General features: G+C 38.4%; 1 protein-coding gene across 1 annotated transcript in view; it reads left to right on the top strand.

Annotated features, from left to right (window-relative positions):
• The window catches only part of agmo (alkylglycerol monooxygenase), a 36,994-nt gene extending 26,930 nt beyond the window's left edge, over nucleotides 1-10,064 (top strand). Inside the window, exon 10 of the mRNA XM_053327417.1 lies at nucleotides 9,405-10,064. Within this exon, the coding sequence (XP_053183392.1) occupies nucleotides 9,405-9,485 (81 nt within the window). The 3' untranslated portion in view covers nucleotides 9,486-10,064. The remainder of the gene's footprint in view (nucleotides 1-9,404) is intronic.
• Nucleotides 10,065-13,046: the final 2,982 nt, after the last annotated feature.

Below are 13,046 nucleotides of genomic sequence, written 5' to 3'. Positions count from 1 at the left end.
AATGAAATTCTTCATAGTCCTTTTTTTCACAATAGCTCAAGCTACAGTATCTTGCCTGAAGTGAGGTGGAAAATGGTTCCTGCTGCCAGGATTTATGAGCAGAAGGGGGTCAAAATTTTGGGCAGACTTCAGATCTAAGGTTGCAAAACAGACAGATTAAACCACAATAAGGTGATTTCCTGGTTTCCTCCTACAAAGACACTCCATGAATTAAAGCTCCACCAATCTACATTTTCTATATTGACAAAGAATCGGTTGACAGAGTGAAATGAGAAGCTCCAAGGTTGCATATTTTTGGTGAGAAGATTGAGATGCATAGATCCAACTTTTGATCCCCTGTTACAACATCTAAGCTGAAGTTATTCTCTGATAAGTAGTACCAATCAAAGTTCCTCCTTTTTTTTCTCCAATGTAAAAATATTTTTCTTGCTCAGACTTGTCTTGGCCACATATCTAAAGTGTCCAGTTAAAGCAAGATATTGAACCCCACTTTGCTCCCGATGGTTAGGAGACCACCATTGGTGTGTGTGTGTGATTGTGAATGGGTGAAAAAGAGAATAGTGCTTTGAATAAAAGTGTTATAGAAGTGATATAAAATGCTGTCCATTTATCTCTGAATAGCAGAAACATATTATTATTACAGGTTGGTGTTCATTGGTACCGATCAGTGCATTCCTCTTTCAGTCCTTTTCTTGTCGGACCTTGATGTTGAGTTCTTGTAGACTTTTTTTTTTGTCTTCTCTGCCTTTTAAGTCATTTCCTCAAAATATTTTTAAGGCCCAGTGCATAGTTCTTGAGTCATGCTCCACAAACTTGCGTGCACACCTGCAAAACTCTGCAATGACACATTTCAGTTGGCATGTGGACCCTGCAAGTGCTTCTGGAAATTTTAAACATTGTGGTCGCAGCTACGCCGACTGTGTGTTGCTTCTTGTTGATGATTGACTTGTCAGTCTGTAGTATCCCCAAAACACTCGTGGTCATCAGACAGGAAACATATTTTTAAGGATGAGAAGAAAAATGAGGCAAGAAGAAAACAACACACATGCAGTACAATGGAGACATGCAGCCCCTGCACAAGTTTTAACAAAGCTGCCTTTTTTCTTCAACAGCCGCGTTCTTGTGTGCTAGATTTGTCCACAGCGCCTTCTACAGTCTCAGAGACCAATGGCAACTCCCACACTGACAACTATGTACACAATGATTGTTGCGGACTCTGCACACACATCCGCAGAGGAGATGGTGTGTGGGTTGGATCGGGGACCATGTGTGAGCCCTCTACATCTTGTTCTGACTCTCCGAGACTTTGAGTTTCAGTGCACATGCATCTCGACGATCCTGCTCTTTGAAACTTTTTGACCTTAATGCGTGAGCCTCTCCAAGGCTTGAACTCGTGAAGGTCTCCGCTCACTTTGTGTTCTTTCTTCTGAGCTGCTTTTTCAGGTGACCCAATTTCGTCCTCTCAGAGGTCCTGAGCTTCCTCTCTGGAAAGACTTCCTGTTCTTTTTGAAACAGGAAGTTAAGTTGCTCTCCTTCTTCTAGCACAGTGTCCCTCTGCTGCCGCATGACCTCTTTGTCTGGCTCCGAAGGCAAAATCCTTGATTGTCAAAATATCTCTGTCCCTGCTTCACTTTTTAAAAATAAAGTATTATTTATGTAGTCCAAAACACGTGAAATAACCAGATGAAAATGAAATAAAAGTAGGATAGATACAGTAATAACCACATGCGAGGTATGAATAACTACAACAGAGTAAAAGCAAAAAGAATAACAGATTCAAGAAAAAACTATTGGAAAAAAAAGTGCATCAAATGAGTCAATCTGATCCTGTTTTCCATCTGATTTTGTTTTGTCATGGTTGTAGTTAAATAAACTTAAATTGGACGGTAGATCTTAGTTTACTCATTTTGATGCCTGATCATTGTAGAGCTGATTGTTGTTGATTACTTCCTCTTGGCCTTTCACAATACCACACATGTGGTAAGGAGACAGAACGGCTTCAAGAAAAGTTGGCTCCAAATTCCACAGTAGGAATGCACAACAGAGACTGTCATCATTTTTATAAATATCAGTGGGTGGATGGAAGGAGTCGGGGGAAAGATACACCTTTTACTGGCCCTCCGAGACTCATTCATCTGTACTTCTCTGAGGAATCCCATTGAACTAATTCACAGAAGAGCCAGACGTCGTCTCTGTGCTCCCTGAAAATACAAACAGGGGCTTGATTTTGCAAAAACAAATGCAACCTTCTGTCCTCTCTTTCCTTTTTTTTTGTGTTTTTCTTTCATCCCTTCTTTCTGGACACGTGCCCACCGCCCTGCCTTTCAAATTTCCGCCGACTACCACGCACTTCACCAACGGGTCTACTATAGTGTGGCCACCCAGGGAACTGTGGTTAATGATGAGGTGAAGACTTCTCTTATTGAAGCTGAAGTGGTGCCAAGCTGCTGGGGTCTGAAGTGAATTGAACAGATATGAAAAGTGTTACTCTCAGGGATTTGTCTCATGTTTTCAATGAGGCATAATGGTCTGGATGAGTCGTTGTTGACCTTACATATGACCTTCTAGCAAACACATGGTAAATGAGTACAAATACCAGATGTGAAAATGAAAACCTCTAAACAACTGTATCATTCTAAATTGGCATATCATCAGACCGCTTAATGTTTTGCTACATTTTCAGTGTACAGCAACTGCCGTTTCACATGTGTTTTGTCTGGCTGCACGATATGTATGTGTGCGTGTGCGTGTGTGTGTGTGTGTGTGTGTGTGTGTGTGTGTGTGTGTGTGTGTGTGTGTGTGTATGCGTGGGAGTGTGACGGTGATATTTCTCATGGCTGTGCTACAGAGCAGGCACTACACTGACTCTCTGGTGGGACGTTAACCTGCTTAGCGTATCCTTCCTGAGTCTGCTCAAACAAGGCGCGCACAGAGACTGTATATCTGCTCAAATGAACAGACAGGAAGTCCTATGTGTGTGTGTGTGTGTGTGTGTGTGTGTGTGTGCGTGTGTGTATTTGTGGTTGTAAGAGAGAGGGTACACATGTTCCAGTGCAAAAGTGCAGGTGTACCTGTGCAGGACTTTGTGTGTTTGTATATAATGTGTGTGCTGGTGCACCTGTGTGTGTGTGTGTGTGTGTGTGTGTGCGTGCGTGTGTGTGTGTGTGTGTGTGTGTGTGTGTGTGTGTATGCATGCATATATATCTGTTTCTGTAGTTTTATGAACATTTTGAAGTCTCCCATTAGAAAAGGGTCGACGGAAACAGTGAAATTTGAAAATAAATTAGAGGTAGCGTTTGCCCCTTTTTGCTAAAGAGTTAAATGGGAGTCTTTGCTGAATAAGTTTTGACATAACTCACATGACTGATCAACTGTTACTACAGATTTTCAGCATCTTCCCGGATATTCACATAATACTCTAAAACAATACCAGCTGACATGAAAGAACAATCATAATTTGCCCAGTTTAAAAAAATTCCTGAAGACCTCTCTCCATTTTTCTGTCATAGATAGCCAAGGCGACTATATTTGTTTCTGGTTCACAACCTCTGATTATTACAGCTGTGCATAATGTAGTCTATACCTCCAACTTCTGATGAAACTATACTGTATACTGTAGACACATTTATTCGCTCCAAACCAGTTGATGGAAACGCGCCTAATTCACATTTTCTCTTTTGCAACATTTCAAAAGTTCACTAAAATTCACTTGACATGGAGATGGAAACACAGCCTGTGAGAAGATTACCACTGTATTCACAATGTAATGTCAGTGTATGTTTGTAGGTGTACATGTCATATATTCTTCTATACCTGTGCCAGTTGTTTGGGTTAGGGTTAGTGTTCATGCAAGTCTCGTTTTCACTGTTTTAAACTGACTTAAGTGTTTTAAACCAGATTTTGGCTATGTTTCTAGCATGAAAAAGTATGTATATATATATATATATATTATATAAAGGTCCTCATGTGGCAAACTTAGAAGAAAAATGAGTACAAGAAGTACCAGATTCTCTAAAAGAAATACGTTAAAATACAAATACAAAATGTAACTTCTGATTGGAGTGCATTTTTGTCTCTTTCTCTTTTACTTGCTCCACGTTGTAGTTTTAGATCAAAGAGTATTGACAAATATTTTTTTCTGGTTTATTTTAACCAGCTTTGTAACATGTTGATGCAGCAGACTCCTGAACTGCAGCCAGGTTAAAACAAAAAGCTCTGAATTATTTTCCGATACAGTTCAGTCCAGGTCTGGTGGACTGTAGGCAGCCATATGGAGAGGGAGCTCTGGAAACATCCCATTACAGGTCATATATCACACGTCTGACAGCAGCCATTCTGCCTTGTTTTCATTTCAATCACGAGTGCAGCTGCGTTGGAGAGCGCTGAGGCTCTGCCATGTTAACCCGCCGATGGCTGGAAGACAGTTGCCTGCGGCATAGAAAGGCACCCTGGGGTGTTTGACGTATCTGCTTGATGCTTCTTATCCATCAACAGCAACACACATGACTCTGGTTAATGTAGAGATGAAGCAGCATAATGCTCAGAAGGTCCTTGCAGATATTTTTGTATTAATATTTAATATGTGAGCATGTTTTACTGAATGCTTTCCACAGAATTTGTGTGTAGTCGCGTGTGAAAGATTTTAAACAGTGTTAACACCATCATGGGAAACTGAAAGTCTTCACTGAAAAGCAAAACAAAGACTGTTTTTCTGAAGCAGCTATTTAGTATATTTTTAATGTTAACCAGCATTTAATGTCAGGGAATTTATATGGCATGTATAATTTTGAATTTAGGACATCTGAGTATTACAATATGATTGCTTGGAGGCTTTAACTTGGTAATACCCACTGATTTATTTTTTTAATTCATTTATGTGGTTCACTGTTTATTACACAGGAGACAATAAAGTTGCAGAGGTACTTAAAGCAGCTATGTGTAATGTCAAATGTCTCATACTGATGAACCTACAGAGAATTGTCATCGACTGCAGCCTTGGCTTAGAGGGTTTAGCTCATTGTTTAGTTGTCCAGCTGCAACTTTACTGTTTTGGTTCACTCTCAGTGCTCATAGTGTCATTTTCAGCTGTAGCAGGCAGCTGTCTGCAGGGATAAGTCACTGTACACTACCTGTTAAGCACCAAACGACAAACAGACACAGTTAGTGTGTAGCTGGAGAACATAGTGGAGTGTTTAGCAGCTAAAGAGCCAGATATTTCCCTCAGAGCTAAAAGAGAGTGAACACAGGCCTAACATTCACCAGGTGGACAGAAACTCCACTTCAGATTAATGATGATGTTGCTCTGTAACTGCTGCAGTGTAAATAAGCAACTGTCTGCTAACAAGTGCTACACAGCCTGTCAATTTAAAACCTGATGATATGTCAGTGTTGTATTCACAACTTGTTTCTGTTGCCCTCAAGTGGCCAAAACATCCGTTAATGCAGGTTTATAGCTGCAATGTTCTCCACCTTCTCCTGAGGGAAACATCTGGCTCTGTAGCTGCTAAATGCTCTGCAGCTAGTCTGCCAGCCGTATGGTGCTGAGCAGGTAGTGAACAGGAGGGGTTTTAGAGCTTTTTTTGCTGAAGAGTATAAGGAACAGTACCACCTCTTGTTATGTCCTTTGTGCATTACCTTCCTTCATGAAAACTAGGCCTGGAAGTATGTTTTATTTAACATTATTTAAACTTTGTTTATTGCAGTCCACACTGAGCTGCTCCTGAGCGAGGCAAAAAGAACCTCCTCGTCTTCCCTGAGTAAATAAAGCTCAACAAAGACGCAGAGAAAATCTACAAAAACCACATGTTCGTGGGTTTTTCTATTACCACCCTTAACAAAGTGCCTTCTCCCCAAAACAAAGTGAGTGTGAGTCGATTTGCTGAGATCTCTACTTTAGGAGCCGGTGCTGTCTGGCCGTAGTGCTTATTTGTAGACGATCAAACCCGCTTCCTTCCACTGTGTAATCTGTCCCACATGGATTTCCTACAGAGTCCATTAAATGTAGCATATAGGGGGGCGAAAAGGGACGGATTGGAGAAAAAGAGAAAAATAGGTGCCCTTCCTCTGCCTCTACATGCGGCTTCGATAGAAACCTCTGTCATGTTACCGTCTGTTTGAGTGAAATGTGATTTGCGATTTTCTGCCAAGCTGGCGCTTTACTCTCAAACCCAATCCGTCTCTTGACAAGATGGACACAATGCAGCTTCATGTATTTGTGATCTTCCATCTGTTTTTCCTTCTGGGAATTTAAAACTTTTAGACGTCCTGTTTAAAGTGTATTAAGTGTACTTAAACCAGGAGGAGCAGTAAGCTGGGGAGATGACTTTATCCAGTATAAGTTCAAGTAAAAGCCAAAAAGTCAAATTTGAACTTTGGATTTTATTCCTGATTTCCGTGCGAGATGCCACACTACCCACCACAACCTCGAGTAAACAGGCTGGAAAGGTTACGACATCAAATCACATTGAAAAACACGACGACCACAGTCGCTCTTAATCAAGTCACATTAAATGAGTTTATTTGTCGAACACATGTAACACAACAACTGTTCACCAAAGAGCTTCACAGAGACGGAGAATTACTATCAAATAAAAACACAGACATAATTATGAGAATCAAGGGGAACATTAATAATTGTGTGATAGAATAAATATAAATGAAAGAAATACAGTTTGGGTAAAATCCTAAAAACACAACAGAGAAAAGCTTATTGTTAGTTTATTTATTTAAATCAACCTTTGGGATTATAAACTCTGTCAGGTCGGCCTTATTTATATTTTGAGAGTGCAGATTTGTTTCTTTATTCACTTACTGTATATAACTGTGTGTGTGTGTGTGTGTGTGTGTGTGTGTGTGTGTGTGTGTGTAGTTTCAAAGTGTTTCATTCATCAGTTGACCCAATTTTATGGTCTTCTGATTGGATAATTAATCCAACATTTATATATATATATATATTTCCCATTAAACTAAATGGAAAAGTGATCTCAGACTTTTGGACCCTACCATGTGTGATTTTTTTTTTTTTTAGTTTAAGTTTTATTTAAGTTAAGCTGCTCTCTGATGCACCTGTCACACATTAATGAGTAGAGAGATTTTTTTTTTTTTTCAGTTATGTGACCCTAAAATTAAAACCATATCCAGCTCCAGTGTTACCTGCAGTCAGTATAACATCTATATTGCTGCCATATGAAATGTCCTTGTTACTTTAACTTATGTTACAGGACAAAAAAGTTCCTTGTTTTAATCAGATAAGTCAATATATTGTTATAATGTCACATCTTTATTGGTTTTTTTGATTTTGTGTAATAAGGTGTGATGTAATATGAGAAAAATAGATCATTATAACATGAAAAATATCCTGATTATTATAACTGATTGAAGCATAAACACTTTTTTAATGTTGTAGCTGATGAAGTCAAGCTCATTTTAACATGTTAATATATTATTCAGTAGTTCAATCTATAAAAATAGCAACTTTTATTTTATTTTATGAACACACGATCATTTTATTTTGTGCCCTCTTCATCTGCAAAGTTACTACAGCTGTCAGATAAATGCAGTGACGTCAAAAGTATAATATTTCTCCCTGAAATGAAGTATGAAGTATGAAGTAGCATAAATGGAAATACTTGAGTCAAGTCTGAATAACTTTAAACTATACTTTAAATATCGTACTGAATACAGTTTTATAGTCTTGTTATTTATCTCGTAGCTGGTTGGTTTGGAGTTGAAAACTATAAAAACAAAATTTGGATTTTCTTTAATATCTCTGGCAACTATGAAGGGGAAATTTAGGGATAACTTTAAGGATCAGGACCGCTCAAACAAAAGAGGGGTGGACATGTTTTCAGTCTCTTTTTTTTTTTTCTAGTTTCGTCTGTCGTTTGGCTTTTATTCTCTCTCTCTGCAGGGAGGCTGTTTTCAGAGCAGGTAGAAAAGCAGAGAGAGAGAGGAGGTCTGTGTTGTACTCTCTCTCTCTCTCAAAGGAAAACAGCTGCCGTGTCCAGAAGGGGAAACGTTGCTTTTTTTCCCATCAGGCTTTTTTGCCTGTGATGGACAGCGGTCTGGTTTTGGCTTGAGTTGCGATGTAGGATGCAGTTTATGGGCCAGAACACAGCGAGGGGTGGAGGCGAGGACTGTTTCTGGCAGAGCCCCACTCTCTGAACAGCATGGTCCTCCATGTCGATGACCCTTCTGACCCCATCGTGAGAGTATCGGGGGAAACGACCTGCTTCTTAACCTTTAGAGCCCACTGACTATATCGTCCCGAGAATAGCTGCATATGGAGAGCCTCACTGTTTTCTTTCAATTAGAGATCCGCTTTCACTCCTCGTAAATGATACCTGCTGCACGTCTTGGGTCTTATTTTTGTCAGAGAGATTTTTTATGTTTGCTTTTTGCTTGGTGAAAACCACTTTTGACATTTTCCATTTTGCAAATTATCTGATACAGTTAGTGCATAAATCCGAAGTCCATCAACATTAAGAGAGGCTGATATTGGGTTCATGTCTCCCCCTCCATCTGAAGAATCAATAGTGATTTCAGTGTCCTAGAATTGTACCAAAATATCCATATCTGTATATATATATAATATGATTTAATGGTAAAGATGGTCAGAATGAAAGTGAGGAAAACATTAAATTGTGTAAAGCAATTAAACACTGAAACTGTTTTAGTGTTAGCTGCTCCAGAAAGCAAGATGAGCCTCGTTAAATGGAAAATAACTGCAGAATAAAACAGGCTTTTAAATTCAATAATTAATTGGTGGGCGGTACATAATTGATGAGCTATTCCTTATAAAAGAAACATTGCAAGGAAAAGGCCAAGTTCAGGTTTCAAAGGCTGGAGAAAGTAGAACTGGTAGAACTGACAAATATTTACACCTGAAATGATTTAGTGAGTGACAGAAAGTCAATCAGAAACAATTTTGACATGAAAAATAACATTCATTTAATTTCTGAGGATAAGTAAGTTGTCCTCTAAAATGAAAATCAGTTCAAAGTGTTCCTAGTTCTTAAATCTGACTATTTGCTAGTTTTCTTATAATATAGTAAATTGAAATTTAAGAATTAATTTGGAGCTGTTCACATGACAAAACAAACTTATTAAACATGTCAACTTGGAGTCTGAGAGCTTTTGTAATGGCCTTTTTTTATTAATTTCCAACTATCAATGAAAATATCTGATTCATTTTCAGATTCTTTAAATTGTAGAGGTTTGAATCATTTGTAACTGTCCACTCTTGTTATCCAGAGTACAGAACAGCGTCAGTGTGTTTAATGCTTAAATAACATTTTCATCTCCAGTCTGACTCTTAAAAAGGTGGCACAGTCCTCACCTTTAGAATGAAACACACTCACATAAAGCCGCCTCTGATCCAAACCATGTCTGTTGGTGTTTTCCAGGCCTTTGTCTCCCTCTCTCTGCTGTACTGGGGTCTGCAGAGCTTCTCTCAGCTGCACGGCATCAAGAAGAAGGACGGCTGAGTCGTCACGAGACGTGCAAACAGATTCACATGCTGCTGACAAGGACTGTGATGGGCGGCGGGGGGGGGGGGTTTATCTTTTGTCAGTAAAAATGTCAGTAGAGTCATAATTGACATTCAAAAGAAGCAGCTTTTATCCAGCTCCTCTGTCAACTACTGCTCTTTTTTTATTGTAGATGAAAACACATGAGCTGATTCAGCAGATGTAACCTTCTGCTTGATTCACTTACTTTTATTTAGGAACAACTGATTGTATGATTATTATCAAGGAAATGTGCTCAAATGATGAATTTCTTCTGATGTATTTTTCCTTTCTATATTTTATCTGTACTTAGGTTTAATATAGCATTGCAATAACAAGTGCTACACTGTTAATTTAAGCACTAATCTATGAACATTTTTGATCTCCATAGATGAGTACTTGATTAGGATAATAATATTTTTTGTCTTGACTATGCAACCCATACCTCTTGTACATGTACGTATTGGTAGTTGTTAATTTCACTTGTGATTTGTAAGATTGCACAACACTGTATGTTAGTTTTAATTTCAGACTGCAATAAGAACATTTGTAATTTTGCCTTACCAGTCTCCATGTATTATTATTTCCACTCCAAATATAAAAAGAAGCCTGAAGCAAAATGAAAGCATGACATGTGCAGCTTGTGAGCTCTGTGTAGCTTCAGAAGCAGCAGATTATTCATATGAATTCATCTTTCATTCAGCTTCCAGATCTTGTGTGGGAGTGAAAAACAGTCCACAGCAGATGGTGCTGTTATGCCTCATCATTAATCTCATTTAAATTATCAACACCTTGTTTTCAAGCGGCACCTGTGTTCAACAAAAGACATACGTCAACATGTTACAGCCACATTAAGACATGTATTAAAGCACTCAGCAAGAGCAAGAAGTTGAAGAAAAAGCATTGACTGTAATTTTTATTTTTTTGACAAGTTGAAATCTTAAGCTTAAAAGTGAAATTTAGTGTAATTTATAACATATTTTAATTTATAGCATGAATGTTTTATTGTAAAATATAATTGTAAATATTAGATAAATCTGTCTCCGCACAGAACTGAATAATACACAGCACACACATCACGGTACATGTGTTCTTAAGACATTAAACTAAAAAAAAAAAACCTTTATATTTTCATAAATAGTTAACTAAAAACCCCTATGTCTCACAAAATGGTTATTAAATACATTATAAATAATTGAAGGGTGATAAATCGTTAATATATGCTGCAATATATTCAGTCTTGAAGATGAGTTAACTACTATTGTATGACAGTGTATAATTATTGCTACTGTAAATGACATAACACACAGGCTGTATAACAGTTACCACATGTATATGCATGAATACTCAATGTTCATCATGAAATCATCACAGTGTGCAGAATATGTTAATGACTGTGGATTTTGTGAAAACTGAAGGAGCAGAAACAGGTGTGTGAATATTAATGATATGTTGTATTAACAGGTCTACAGATGGTGGTACATATGTGCAGAACACTCACGGTGGGTTCACTAAACACCTCATTAAACTGTTTTGCTTAACAGAAGCTGATAACATCTGTGGAGTACAGTAAGAGTGTGTGTGTATGTGTGTATGTGTGTGTGTGTGTGTGCACCATGTAAAGACCATACTTGTTAAAAGACTTGTAGCTTGGGTCACTTATTTGAACAAAAGAGTAGAAATGTTAAGCTAATTATGAAAGCATTACAATCACATTATCAGACCATCATAGGACTCTAAAGCTATGTTAAAACCAAGACAAGGCAGTTCTATTTATCTAGCCCAAAATGAAAGTGCAACAGAGGAACACAATGATGATTTGGTTGGATGACGTAGCTGCTACTGCATCTCTGTTCTTTACTAATAACAGCTCAGTCTTTACACACATATATGGAGCAGAAAGCTGCTGCTGCTGCTGCTCTCTGTGGCTTCAAACTGTTCAATCAGTGATGTCACTGCCGGTAATTTCCAGCAGCTGTTAAAGCCAAACCACCTGCTGTGATATCGCTGATTGGGGTGTGGCCAGATGCTTGACACACTCAAGGGTTTGGAGCCATGCCAGCTCACAGTGGGATCCATTTTTATACATTACAGATCACATGATTGGTCATGTGTGTGCATGTGACCCCAGCTATTCTCACACAATACTAAACCCATCAGCCTATTATTATTTTTATGTATTTATTACTGTGTGTTCAAGAACCTCTTGTGGTTTCAGTGATTCACAATTGTTAAAAATGTGTTTTATGCCACCATTGACTGCTCCTCTTGATCAGCTGGTAGGACTGTAGGGGCCACAAGTGATCAACAACTGCAGCAAGCAAAAGACATTTCTGGCTAAAATCAAGTCTGCTGCAGGCCACATTTTGACATTTGTCATATCTCAAAAACTGAAATCCACAGAAAAGTTTAGTCTCATTTTGAACTGAAGCATCTGCAGATTAATTATAAACCCAATAAGTTTACGATCCAGTAAAGTCAGGCATGTTACAAGATATACAAGATATATATATATAGCCTGTAGCCATTTCGACTGTACGGTAACAGGGAGTGAGACTCAACTCTTCTTTGTCTGGGAGGGGAGAAGTTTTATTTTGTGTGGTGTGTTAAAATAAAAAGTTCTGAATGAATAAGAATGTTTAAGTTGAGAAGTTTTGACTTATCATCCTGTGTATTGTAACTTTATCAAGTTTATACAGTTAGGTGAACCCAGAAGGATGTTCAGTTACAATACAATTGCACCAATGTATGCATCTCAAAGAAAACTGAGACTACACATGCATCTGCACTCTATTACGTGCACTGTTCCACTTCTATCTGGTTTTGATTTTAGATCATGCAGTCCATCTGTTTTCGAAAACTCCCACGTTATTTTTTTTTTCCATTCTGTCTTAAAATCTGTGTCAAGCAATGATATATGTGTTATGAGATTTTCACACTCCATACAAATGTGTTATAATCCACCCAGTGCTTAATTGCCAATCAGGCTTCAAACTCACACAGTATCCTGAGATCTGAAAGGTGGGGGCATGTCTGCTGAAGGTGTTTAAACACGCCCCAAATTAACAGTGACCCTCTGAACTTGTTTTAGGCCTGATGACAATCAAGGAGGCCACCCACATACTGTAGATCCCTGTTCTGGTTGAGGTTTCTTCCCATTAGAGGGGGGTTTATCCTTGCCGCTGTTGACTGGGATATTCTCTGACATTATAAAGTCACAAATTTACCAGAAAAAAACTCACAAATTTACTACTTCAATTTTATGACAAATGGGATATTCTCTCACATTGTATGTTTTTTTCCCTCTGAAACATGCCCAGTTTCTTTCAATGTCTTTTCAAAGTCCGGATGCTTAGGATGACATGGTGATTCTGGGCCAAGACAACAGGTGTAACCTATTTTCTCTTCTGAGTCATTTCTTAACAGATGGCTTAGTCAAGTTATGCTTCTTCCGGTAAAGGCAAGGCAAGGCAAGGCAGTTTTATTTATATAGCGCATTTCATACACAATGGCAACTCAATGTGCTTTAATTGAATTTGA

Source organism: Scomber japonicus, chromosome 10, assembly GCF_027409825.1.
Source record: "Scomber japonicus isolate fScoJap1 chromosome 10, fScoJap1.pri, whole genome shotgun sequence".
NCBI lineage: Eukaryota > Metazoa > Chordata > Actinopteri > Scombriformes > Scombridae > Scomber > Scomber japonicus.
The sequence above is the reverse complement of the archived record's forward strand: the minus strand, read 5'-3'. Positions and strand labels throughout refer to the sequence as shown.